Here is a 13450-nt window from a genome sequence, read left to right as displayed (position 1 = left end):
CTCCCCTCCCAGCTTCAGTATTTCACATATGTAACTAGATGCTCCCAGTGTCACAAGGTCTCATCCTCAAATAAGGCAATGTCCTTTATGTGTTCTTTTGACTATTTTTGCATAGTTTCTTATCTTGCCATTCACAACACAAAGTTTAACAGTAATAACTTTAAAAAATTTTATTGGAAATGTGGCAAAATCACTGCAGAGTATTTATGGTGGTATTTTAAACTTAAAGGACAAACAAGGTCACACTCTGGTTTGATCTGTAGATTCAGAGAAGTAGTTACGTAAAAACCCCTGCTTCCCATCTGAAACTACACTGTGCAGCTGCAAGCATGCTGTAGCCACAAATATTTGCATTTCTTGGTCCACTCACTCGTTTGCAAATGCCTGTCAAAAGATGAGCTGCCCCATTGTGTGCATTTATGCCCACAATTTGTCTACGGGCACCTATAAAGAGTGCATGAACATAAAAAGCAAACACAAGTTATATCTGGAAGGAGCCTGGCTGAAAATGTAACCTAATTACCAACTACAAGACAGACAGCTTCTTACTAAAAAAAATAAATAAAAAAAATTTTAACTTGATTCAAGTTTAAATAAATGTAATATGGCCAAGAACTGTGAACTACTACCTTTGTATTTGGAACCAAACTCCTCCTCTTCCTAAAAATGCCAAGTTCCCTATATTCTCTCAGCCCTACATTTGCCTAAGTAGAGCACCATCTTTAGAAACTATTTGTGTAGAAACCTGACACATCAAAGAAAAACTGACTCTTTACATCACAGTTCATTGTTCTTTCATGTTAATAAAAGCAAAGTTCTGCTATTATTTATTCCTGCATTTAGTGCCCTGACATGTTGCATCCTGCTCTGGATTATTTTGAGTCTGAGATGAGGTTTTCCAGCAGATGGTGCTGCTTCCAGTAAAGAACAGGCAGGTTTTCAGCAGTCCCCACGGAGGGTGAGGAGCAAAGATATCCTCGCTCTCATCCCTGCTAGCTAAGTGGAAGAGCAAAACAGGAAAAACTGCATCTTTAAAAATTCAGCATATTATGGAGCTCGGAATAAAAGCCTGATTTCCCTCCTTCATTACACAGATAGGAAAGAACTGGTGAATCACAGCAGGCCTAACACAAAATGGACCGGCTGCTTTTAATAGAAAAACAGGCACTCCTGCTGCATGTTATGGCATTTAGAGATGACTGTGCAGATGAATTTTCTTGCAAAGAGACTAAACTTCTGGAAATGACTGACTATGTGCCTGCCTTTTATTTAAATTAAAGATTGCTTCTGCCTCCAGAGTTCATACCTGGAATAAAACTTCTTCCAAAGTTATGGCTTCTGAGATGCAAAATACTTCCTTCAGAGCCAAGTCTAACTGCAGTATTTTGTAACAAACCAGTAAAAGTTCAGATGAAAAAAAACCCAACCTGCTCTTAATTCTACAAATTTGTAATTTTACGTTATTGCTTGGAAGACCTTTTACACAGAAAATGTGTCGTTTAACTGGAGAAGAGTTTTATCAAGACCCTTGTACTATTTTTTGTTTTGCTTTCCTAACTAGAGAAGGATTAAGCTAAAATGAACTGAACAAATAATCAACACAATGCTCTGGGTGTGTCTGCAGTATTTTTTCTCCTTTCCCTCTCATAAATGATTGCCTGGATTGGTAAAAGGCATTTCTGTGGCTTGGCTTTTAAGGTGCCAAATAGTTTCACTCTAAGGGAATAGTCCAGTGTCCATCATGCTTTCCGTGATTCTGAGTGGCTGTACGTATACCCACTAACCTTAAACAGCAATTCCCCAGAAGGGAAGAGCCACCTGAAACCCTCAACAGATCAGAAAGTTGTACTGTGGCTCCAAATTGCAAAGCTTACTGTTTTAGGCTCTAAGTACTGAGGGCTTCATGCCCACCTCTCTCAAAATATTTTTATTTATTGAGCCCTCTTCTCTGTAAAATGTGAATTTATTCATATGGCACCTCTGGAGAGCTCTTTCGTAAGTGATCCAAGTTGAAGCACTTTAGAACAGTGTTTCTGTGTTCAGATTTCCTATCCCAAATTTGAACTAAACTCAGTTTGGAAAGCACATAAAGCATTATTTGCTGATTAGTTCTGACTACCTCACCACTAACAAGGCACCAATGCTTCACCCGTATGCCAAATCATTACTTCTTATCTCATGCTAGTGCACAGAGAAGGAGGATGGTGGTGAGACTTTTCTTTCAGAAAGGCTGCAACTACTGCCTTTGATCCTGAAGCAATTATTCCCCAAGCAATACTATTCTGGGCCACGCTCACTCTTTTGCCTGTTCCACTGCTTTTAGGTACCCTTCTGTGATGAGGTTTATTGCATTTTTCCAAACCCGCTGACCCAACATTTGCAGTGTTTGTGCCCTACTGCTTGATTGGTTCTATTATATTTATTTCTAAATAAATAGCTACAATAGGTCATCATATAACAAGCAGATCTTTGCCGTTGCTCTGTATTTTTACAAGCTCACATGCAGTTCAAGTACTTCGATGTGAGAATACTACACAAGCCCATTCTGCCATTCCCATTCCCAGAAAACCAGAAAATCAGTAAAAATGCTAAATCTCAAATGTCCAGGGAGCGCCTCACAGCAGCAGTACTCTCCTTTCCATGTTCCCAAAGCATGGTTTTTGCTGAGGCTGCCCTCTTCAAACAAGGAGGGGCCAAGATCAAAGGCAGAGCCTGCTCACAGATCCCTCTCATAGCTGCCATCCACAGCCTGATCACTTGCTTCAAATGCTTTTGCTGATAATGAAAGAACTTTCCTGCAGCTTGTACCCCACCACACTATGACTTTCTGTAGGAGGTTATCCAGAGAAAATCCTGTGGATAAACCCTTACAGAAAACCAAAGCCCAAACACAAGCTATTTCATTCACACTCAAATGCAAAGAGCTCAAGCAATGGTTTATCAGCACAAGTATCGAAAAATACTTGCTAGGAAAAGAAAGCAGTGGTGCCAAGGGATCACTGCAGCCCCAGCCTGCCTTTGCCCATGATGTGTCCGCAGGGACCATCTGTCACGGCATCTTCTGATGAATTGTGTACAGCTGAGTCCTCTCACCTTGAGGGACTCTCATATAAACAGCAACATCCAAGCAAAACAAGGGAGCCAGACTTCCCAGATGAACATGAGGAAGGCAGGTTGTGTATTTGTGGGAGGCAACCTTTAAATACACGTTTCAAAGAAGAATGGTCTATGGGCTGAGATCTGCATCTGTGGGCAAGTCTACCATAACTGATATTTACACTTCATCGTTGGTTTGGAATGACCTTCATGTGGCCCTGCCTGAGCAGCAGAAACATGCTTACCTCCAGCTGGGATGTTATTCTCAACTTCATGCTGTAAAGCAACTGTGCTTAAACTTGGCAAGACTTCTGACCAAAACTTACCGCTTGTTTCAGGATGTCTCCAGGCCACTGCTGAACAATTTCTCTTTACACTCTTTCCATTAGCTTAATATGTAACACACACTGTATTCCCCAAAGTCAGATATCCCCTGCACTGTTTTACTTTAGGTTGCTTTAGTCTGCTCATGTTAGCAAGCCTGCACAAGGGCAAGGCTTGCTAAAGCTTTGAGAAAATGTTTACCTTCATCCATGCCATTGAGTATTTCGGTTAAGTCTTCATGTTTGCTGTCATACTGGTGTTCCTTCCACGTTTCACCATTTTCACTTCGAAGTACGATTAGTTCTCTTTCCTTTCCTCGCATTGATCCAAAATGTGGGATTTCCACTATGACGGGGCTAGAGAAAAAGGAACCTTATTATTTTTAATCCTATATCTCTTCACTGCCCTTAATTTCCAATGGGTGTTAAGTCTTTAAGAAAACTACAGTCATTTTAAATAGTTAGCACTGTTACGGTAAAAATTTTTAAAAGTAAAAGTTTTTAAAATTGCCAAAGCTGCACAATCCTTTATCATTTAAACTATAATTAATAGATAACTTGAAAATATTCATATATAGCTCATTTTTAATGTAAATCTTCTGAAACAGCTGCCTACATGAAAAAATAGCAGCAACATTTGCTAAAGGGAGTTCTCCCTGCTCATTTATCCCAGGATGTAGGTGATCCAACCTGCCTCCAGCACACACAGCACTGCTGACTTTTAACTGGCACTAACATAGCCAGAATTCGGATTTGGCTCAAGGGATTTAAAGGGGCAAAGTCAGCTCAGAAACAGTCCAGCTATCCAAATGCATGCAACAGCTATTGACTGCAGCAGAAACTGTGCATGCATGTGGGTTTTAAATTTCAAACTAAGTCCCAAACTTTTCAAAGCTCTCCCTGGCTCTCTGTTGATGCAGCTCCTATGAAATACAAGAGGTTGTTTCTCATTAGCTTCACTTTCTGGTTCTCATGCCCAAAATCACAGCTGTAGCATCCACACTGTAAACAGCACTGGGGAATGTTTAGATCGTTTCAGAATGAATTTCTCTGAGTTAAGCAACATCATGACCACATTTATATTAGTTACTGGCAAACATTTTGGGGGGAAGGAAAGGGAATGAGAAGGTGGTTAATAATACACCTATGTCACCAGACAATGTATCTTCAACAGAGGACTGCAAGTGCATTACTGAACAGTTATTGTGAACAACCAACAGAAACCACCATTCACTTCATGTGCCATTCCTTAACAAAACAGACACTTTTGCCAAACACTTCACAGGCAGGATATGCATTTTAAAGTATGCTAAGACAAACCGACTGAAATCACACAGTAAGTGAACAATTATGGATTATGCAGCTTTAAGACATTTAACAGACAGTATCATTATTTTCCTACAGAGGTTGTAAAGGATTTCACTGCTTTGTAATAACTCAGTTAAAAGTGGCATCACATGATGGGAGAAGTATGCAGCACTTCTATGGTACTGTACACCTGCAAGGTGTTGGGTGCATTAACCAATCAATTACTTGAGCACGGAAATCACAACAGCCATCATTAGGAAGAACACAAACTAGCTGGAAGTCCATTTTTCACATTGAATACCAAGGGAGAAGAGTTAGATAGTATTTTTCGCATGAAAATAGAAAAAGACCGTTTAATTAATATGTATTTTAGATGCTTTTAAGAACACCCAGGCCATTACTCTAATCTCAAGTCCTTTAACAAGAAATAGGAATGTAGCTGCTGTCTCCCATTGTGCACAGCAAGTAAATACCAAAAAATTCAAATGCATTGCTTAAGATATTTACTCTCTAGTTCAAAAAGAGTACAAACTGAAAGCTAACACTATAGTACAATCTTTGCAGGCTAATATTTCAGATACTGTCTCTGTAAATATTTAGAAACCAACACAATTTTGTGCATGACATTTAACAAGAATACTCAGTGAGAAGGTATTGAACAGGTTTGGAACACCAAACACTCACCAATATTTTGAAAACCTAATGCAATAAATTTCACAATATGATCTGAAAACAACAGTCAAAAATATATGGAAACATTCTTACATTTTTAGACTATACACTGCAGTTCCTTTGGGTAGCATACTAGGCTTTATAAATGTATTTTAACAAGATGCCTCTTGCAGGTTGAAAATATTAGTATTTCTCCAACCTTGTTGAATGAAGTCATTCACTCAGTGAGACTTTTTCTAAATAATCTTTCACAGATAATAGACTTTACGCAATCACGTTTTATAAATGCTCTTCCCAAAAGAGACTCACTCAAGGCCTGTAAATACCTTCTCTACCACAGGGTTGAACTTAAAGGACTGTCACTGTGTATTAAAATGTATTTGATGCAGTTGAAACACTTCAAATCTAAAAAATTACAGAAGCACAGAAGTTATGAAAGCAGAATGCTGGCAGTGAATTTTACATGCCTATAAGCACAAGGTAGTAGCAGAGCTATATTAAATCAAGCCACTATGATTTTCTTTCAGTGACATAAATCAACTGAAAGCTTCAGAAAACTTAAAAAAAATAAAATGGGAATAACAAAAAATTGGAAACAAAAGATAAACTGTAGACATTCTGTATCTTTTCCGTACATATCCTACCCAATAAATTTTGTTCCTTGTGGACCAAGCTGCAGGATTCGGCTAACCATGCTCTCACCCTCATTTAGAGGGGGAGGAGTGTTAGGAAGATGCAGTTTACTGAATAACATCCATGCAGCAGGAAGAGAAACGAGAAGGGGAAATTAGGAACAAGCTGTCATTCCCGACAGAACCAGCAGTTTACACCAGGGTGCCACTCATGATAATGAACAAAATTTATAATTAGGAAAAAAAAAAAGCCACATCATAGTGGATTGTTTCCCCTATTTTAAGCTTAAAAAAAAGTCAGTTCCTAACATTGGTACCACTTGATGCTCTACAGTAAGTGCTCCGCCGTTGCTCTCAGTGGCTTTGCTTCACGAGATGGAGACAGGCAGCTCCCAGCAACTCTGGCAGGAGCCGTGCGCATGCCGTGGCATAGGGAACAGAGCTCAATATTTGGGTCCTTACGGGTGACGTCAGGACACTTTTTTGTGACAGTGATGTTTCTCCAATACTCTGTGAGCAAGAGGGCCAAAACATGTTCTGGGTTATAGACGTGTGACTTCTCCTGACTTCAAAGGCAGGTTGCATGAGTAGATGGGGGCGGGACCTGGCCTTTTCATGGCTTTCCTTACCTTCAGCTCCACCCTGCAGTCATCATAGAGGCAAAGCTCCCCTTAAAATACAAGGGTACTTTCTGGATGGAATGGCAGGTTGGCATTTTTTAATATTTCAAGTTAAGTAGCCTATCTTATATGCTCAAATGAGGTAGAGTCAATTTAACTACTTAGATCCACAGGATAAAGGAAATGAAAGATGCAACATGAGCGTAAACAATGAAATTCATAAAACAACTCACCCTAAAAATTGTGCCCCTGCTGGCCCCATTTCTACAAGTCTACTCGCTAATCCTTCTCCTTCAACCATCGGTGGTGGGCTGGCCAGTTTATGCCTCTTTACCAAGCGGCAGGTGATGCGGGTTGGTGCTGTACACTTGCGTGGTGGGATAATTATTCTCATTCCATGGTGGCGACTACCCCTCATTGAACCCCCACGTGCATCAACCATAAAACTAACCAGGAAACTGTAGGAAAAAAGGAAACGCATCAATGAAAATGGTCACAAAACAAGCAGATCAGCAAAAGTCAACCGCCACAGCCTTTAAAACATTATTAGAAAAGTCCTCCCAATCCCAGCTAAACTAAAAAGAACACGAAGATTCTTCTAAAACTTATACTTACATGTTAACTATTGGTTATCAAAAGCAGGAATTGCTAAAGGTCTAACAACATTATGGTGAAACAAACAGGTGCTACTGAGTAATTTGGGTTAAAAGAGTACACAAATAGTGTATTAGTAGTGGTTTATTAGAATTTAAAAACATCCCTATGTTACTGTTAGCTCCACTGTCCATAAATAAGAGTAATTAGCCTCACATGCAGAAAGGAACCAGACAGTGTTGAAAAAGGGGAATCAAAAATGCTTATTATTTTGGGGATCATAGTCTTCAAAACCTCCTCACAGTCTCGCTTGCAAACACTCATGATGTCTGGCAGAGTGAGTGCTGACACCATGGGTGACAGTCAGTCCACGCTACTAAGGGCTTCCACTGATGGGGAATGAGTGAGAATACCAAGTACATTACTTTCTTTGGGCTGCTGGCATTCTGGAGGAAATCATGCCATTACTCCTCTGCAAAGACGACATCCATTAGCAAAAACTGACATTAAAGAAAAATCTCATTTGCCAGTGTCATTCCAATGCATAACTTTCCATTTAATAATAGAAGGGTAAGCAAATATATTTGTAAGTGGCGAGTGGTAGATTTTGAAATAAAACCCTTTTTATCAGCCAGGGAATAATGAATATTAACAAGAATAATCATTAATAGCCCTGGTTTATTTCATCTATGAAATGCTGAGAAGCTCCATACATGAAGTGTTACTGTCTTTAATAGAACAGTGACAGAAAAGTGAAGCCTCCTCCCAGGACTGAAACCAGACTTCTGCCTGCTTCAAAACTCTGCAGCAAAAATCTTCCCAATTTACAGGGATCAAAACATACAGCTTCCTGCAGGGCTAAACAGTTATGGGGGGTCTCCTCTGGTGCTCCAAAACACTTTCCCTTTTCCTCTGTACCATAAGCTGCTGAGAGAGAATAGCTTCAGGTAGAAGATGCAATAGCAGGCCCATATCAAGAGGGACACGAGTTACCAACTCAATCTTGATGCCAATACATTTTTTATTTGCTCCTTCTGTATGATATTCAGACACTGCATAGCTGGCACATCTGCTGTACGGTTTCAGTATTTTCAAGGCTGTTGCCAAAACTTTCGGATCTTAAGAACTAAACCTTCACATGACTAACAGGTGAATCCATTCAATTTCCTGGTTCCCTACTGTAGACTGAACTGAGGGTAAGAGCCAATAATCCAGGGAGGTCATGAAGATTCTTTAAAGAAGCCCCCAAGTGCTCTGAAGTATGAATGGGAATTTGTGTAAGACTCTTATATTTGCTTTTGAGACCAGCAGAATATCAAAAGTAACAGCTGACATGCATTCGCTAGGCCTGCAAATAAGCTGCATTCAGAAGTCTGGCTGACATGGTTGGGAAAAATCTGCACAAAAGCAGGAGCGTAATCAAAATCTGGTATTTAGTGGTCTGTAGGAGACAGGCACCAGGGACACAAGCTGTAAATATATAAAGCAGGATAGAAAGATTGTCCAGTCCAACTGAATTCCAGATAAAGAAGTTGCTACATTGTCTTTCTTCAAACCTGATTAAAATCCATCAGTAAAGATGAGGAGGTGAAACGGCCCTCTGAGATAACCATAACCCCAATTTATCATTTCTTGTGCCCCAGACACTTTACAATACTAAGTATGGAATAAAATTCACAACATTTCACAGCAGTTTTCATACAAATAAATTGTATCCACATTTCTCTCCTAGATAAGCACACTGTACATAATAATTCGTCATAAGAGGAATTGTTTCAGTGGGACAGGATGTTTGCTGAATGGCTAACCAAACACTTTCTACAAATATTAGATTTCTGTCAAAAACAATATGCTCAATCATTAAATTACAGAGTATATAAATTATGTTAATATTTATAGAACACAAGATCTTAGATGTCTGTAAACTCTGTTGACTGGAACACTTTTCTGTTTGCTAACAAAGGCTGTCCCAAGCAGAGACACCAACTCTAGAAAGCCTGGACCCTTGGTTCCCTCTTCCCTCTGCTCACTGAGCACTATTAGCCTGTCAGCATGTTTATGTTGCTTTTTCTCCCTGCAACTGCTCTATGTGGTGGGTGGTGAGGGCTGATGGTAGGAGGCAGATGCCACTGAGCATGTGGAAGGGTAGGCCAATGGCTGGTCTTCAGGGCTGGCAAAGAGCCAGCTTGTGACTAGCTGTGAAGAGAGTTCAAGACAATCCATTAAAATTTACTGTGAAGCAAAGTAAAATAGCAAAACAGGGACCCGCAGCCCTTGGTTATCGAAGGGACAATACTGCAAGTTATCTGTTACAATTGGTGCTTTGGTGGCCTTTTAAAAACATGCATGGTTTTTGTCTGCAGAGAAGATGGGGCCACTTCAGACTACACAGAAGTGCGCAGGGCTGAGGGGTGGCTGGCTGGAGCATCCCTCCAGGGTTGATGATGCAGCAGCTCCCTCCCGGGAGGCACATCTGGTCGGTGCACCGTGGAGCAACGGAGGGGCCTCCCGGGAGCTTGGCAAGGCTGGGCCTGGCCTGATGGCTCAGTACACAGCAATGTTTTGGACAGCTGCCTATCATGTACGTGATTACTAGCATGTTGAGCCAGTTCAGAATTAATAAAAAAAGGAGTTTTCATCTAATGCAAAGATGCCAAAGCTTGTACTCAGATAAGATGTTGTCTCTGTATCCAAGCTATTTAAATGATGCAAGTATGTAAGAGTGGATTGTTAAAAATCTCTAGGCACTGAAATCAACTGACTTAATAATTAATTTTTTTTTCCCATCAATGGAAGTTAAAACTAAGTACCTATAAAAATCAGGCCCCAAGTGCTCAGGTACATTTAGGCTGTAGATTTCAAGGTCAGTCTAGCCTTGGCAACCTGGGGCTTAGCACTGCTAATGCACACTGCTCGCAGCAAGGGTAGAGTAACCCTTGACATGAGTCTACGCCCCACCACAGGAACTAGCCCATTACAGCCAGCTTTGGTGTCTACACCACACTGCAGCCTTCAGTGAAGACAAAACCTTTAGCAGATCAGCCTTTACGCATATTGCTTCCATTTAAAGGTAATCATTATCAACAATATATTAATTATTTCCTTGTTTAGTTTTCAAATTAGTAATTTATAATTTAAAACAATAACAATAATTCCAAACAGTATTTCATGCACTTTCTATCAAAAATATTAGTAGCTGATGCTTACCTAAATTAATGCTGTACTAATAATGAAAACTACAATATGATCTCTAAAACACAATGCTAAATGCTAATGAGCATTTCTACTTGAATACATGGAAGGGATGAGGATGAGGGCGGATGCACTACAAACATCTACACACACTCTGTGGGAATAAAGTTAAAAAAATAAATAAAATGAGGATTCACAGAAAGCACATAGTTATCACCTTGAATCATACTGGGGGAGTGGAGAGGAATAGCTGCAAAATAATTTAGAAAGCAAATGGGAAAAATTAATGTAAGATAATTAGAGGCAAGCAACAGAAGATATCAATAATAAGCGCAAAGGAAAAGTAACAATCAGAAAAATAACAAAAGCAACACATTTGAAGGCCAACTTTAGAAATTATTTGGCTTTTGCTTTGCGTATTGTGACCTATGTCATAAAATGTGCTACACATGAAACAAAATCTGAAAGGAGGAGTTCATTTAATTAGTCACCACAAGTCCATAATTTCTCTGAGAAATGCAGAAGCACATGAAGAAAAGCATTTGCAACTTACTTTGGTCAGCAGAGAATTTATTGCAACACATCTTCTTTATTTAATTCCCAAAACATGCTCCACTGTGCCATGGAAAACCAGTTCTTGCACTTTTCTATAGCAGCTTATTTTCCAAAGTATAATGTATAAAGATATGTATGGCAGGATACTTGAAAGGTGTATCAGTTCATGCCATTCATTACACTGCTTTCAAAAATGAGTTCTGTGTGTACAGGAGGTTGGAGTAAACTATAATTAATCTGATGTATTCCACCTTGCAAGACTGGATCCGGTATTTCTGAGTTTCTCAATATGGAAAGCGGTGTGAGACATTAATTTATTTCTTTCGGCTAAGAAAACCAAGGAGTTAAAAAAGGCAACATGAAGACAGCACACCCACATTTTGGCTTGGGAAAGTTGCACAAGTAAGCTCACATCTGAAAGCCAAAGGTCATTCTGGTGTAGGGTCTCAAGATTCATGACACATTTCAGTGTACTGCTTACAATGGACGCTGTTCAAAATATACACTGGCAAAACAACTTATCTGAACTCAGAAAAACATAAAACATGATCTTGGCTTAAAAAAAGGAAAAACCAGAAGAGTCGAAATTACTGCCAACAATTCCTTCTTTCTTCCCCTTTCACTGATACATCGCTGGATCTCCACATCCCGCTCCCAAAACTCCCCTTCTGTATTATTAAGAAATGGGAACAAATTTTGATGCTCTCTTCTGACAGTGGGTAAATGGGGAAAAGAGCAACCCAAGGGAGCGGACTGCAGAGGAGCTCCCCCAGCACAGCACACTGCGGAGCCTGGGGGAGGATGAGGAATGCAAAGAGCGGTGGGGCCAGGCCTTGGCCAAAGGGCAACCCCAACCACGAGGGCTGCTGCCAGCAGGTGACCCCAGCCGGTATACCTCTGCCTATGGCCACAGAAAGAACTGGGGACAAAGCTGGGGGTGAACACCGCAAACGAGCAGAAAAGGAATTGCTTGTCAGAAAAAGACTAGCAGAAAAAGAGTGAAAAGTCATGATCCTCTGTATATCAGAATGTGCTGAGGTACTGGAAGATGTGAAGGGAACATCTGTTGATTGCCTCTAGATGAAGATAACAGGGAAAACCAAACAGTATCATACTATAATATGAGGCCACAATTGAAAAGAAAAATAAACAATAAGTGAGGGTTTTTTTCCTAACAAAGGAACTGATGGACTTTATCCATCAAACGAGAAATGTGACAGGTCAGAAAAGCTATACAAGTCTGAAGAGTATTTTGGTGCTCAGATCCTCTCTCTCCCCTGCAGCCCCACAGTTTGCTCCACTGCTGCAGGTCTGCAGCCCTTCCTCTCCGGGCAACAGCTGGGCCATGTCTGCATTAGCAAGGACTGATGTACAAAGGGAGCAGATGTGAAGTAGATGAGGCGAAAGATCCCATGTCCGCAAAATACATGTTTTGGAGGGTTGGAACCATTAGTGGGCATGCTGAAGAACTAAGGGCAGACAAGTATTGTCCTACAGGACTGGCAAGATGCAAACATCAGACCTATTTTGTACCAGGATGAAAAAGAGCCAGAAAATTTTAGACCAATCAGTCTAACCCGAATTACCAGAAATATTCAGGAATAAATTATCCAACAATCAACCTATAAGGGCCCAAAGAATAATCAAGATTACAACTCGCCTACCACCAGTACTCAAAACAAAAACGAGTCAAAATATAAGTAGCAAGAGTACCTCATGTCAAATGAATTTAACTTCCTTCTTTGACAGCGTAACTTACCCAGTGGATGTGTGGAAGTACCATCTTGGTACTTCAGTAAGCAATCGAGATACAGTACAGATAAGGTAAGTGCACAATCATCTGAGAAGTTACCTCCAAAGAGACAACATCAGTACTTTACTGTTAAACTGAAAGGAAACTTCAAGTGGAGATTTCACTGTGCTGTCCTGGGCCAGGTACTAAGCCAGTGTCTTCATTCATTATTTGAACACTGGACAGAAAGAAGGTCTGAAAAGTCTTTGGAAAATAGGATCAGAATTAAAAGCTATCTTGCTGAAACGGAAAAAAGGGTCTGGCACCAACAAACTGAAATACCATAAAAGCAAACGCAAACAGAGGCAAGAAGCCAACAAAACAGAAAAAATAACCAGACTGCAGAATTTCAGAAAAGAACCAAGAAATTCTAGCAGATCTCAAACATCCATCAACAGAAACTGCAGTTACCAAAACAATAATTCTCATTGTGGGATTTCTTAAGATTAAGTGTGCCACGTGTCAGACCAAAGTGGCTGGATCCTGGCTTAGAAATAAACTATCATCAAAGAGAGGAGAGCCAGGGGACAGCAGCAAGAATGCACTGAAATGTAGAAAGCACCACCTAGAAGGACCTGAGACATTTTAGTCTATAAAAGAGAGGATTCCATGTCTTCCAACACATAAAACATTGTTAAGAGACCAGTAAGATCTTGTTCACCATGA

The 13450-nt window shown here is 40.2% G+C and overlaps 1 protein-coding gene across 31 annotated transcripts in view; it reads right to left on the bottom strand.

Moving 5' to 3' along the window:
- The window catches only part of ANK3 (ankyrin 3), a 379686-nt gene that overhangs the window by 51039 nt on the left and 315197 nt on the right, over positions 1-13450 (bottom strand). For 17 of the 31 annotated variants that reach the window (XM_074874343.1, XM_074874344.1, XM_074874360.1 and 14 more), the window contains 3 exons: positions 10655-10687; positions 6885-7109; positions 3622-3776 (listed from right to left, as the gene is read on the bottom strand). In XM_074874343.1, the coding sequence (XP_074730444.1) occupies positions 3622-3776; positions 6885-7109; positions 10655-10687 (413 nt within the window). The remainder of the gene's footprint in view (positions 1-3621; positions 3777-6884; positions 7110-10654; positions 10688-13450) is intronic. The other 14 variants (XM_074874355.1, XM_074874361.1, XM_074874353.1 and 11 more) reach the window with 1 other exon arrangement.

Source organism: Strix uralensis, chromosome 7, assembly GCF_047716275.1.
Source record: "Strix uralensis isolate ZFMK-TIS-50842 chromosome 7, bStrUra1, whole genome shotgun sequence".
NCBI lineage: Eukaryota > Metazoa > Chordata > Aves > Strigiformes > Strigidae > Strix > Strix uralensis.
Note: the sequence above shows the minus strand (reverse complement) of the source record. Positions and strands in the feature narration are given on the sequence as shown.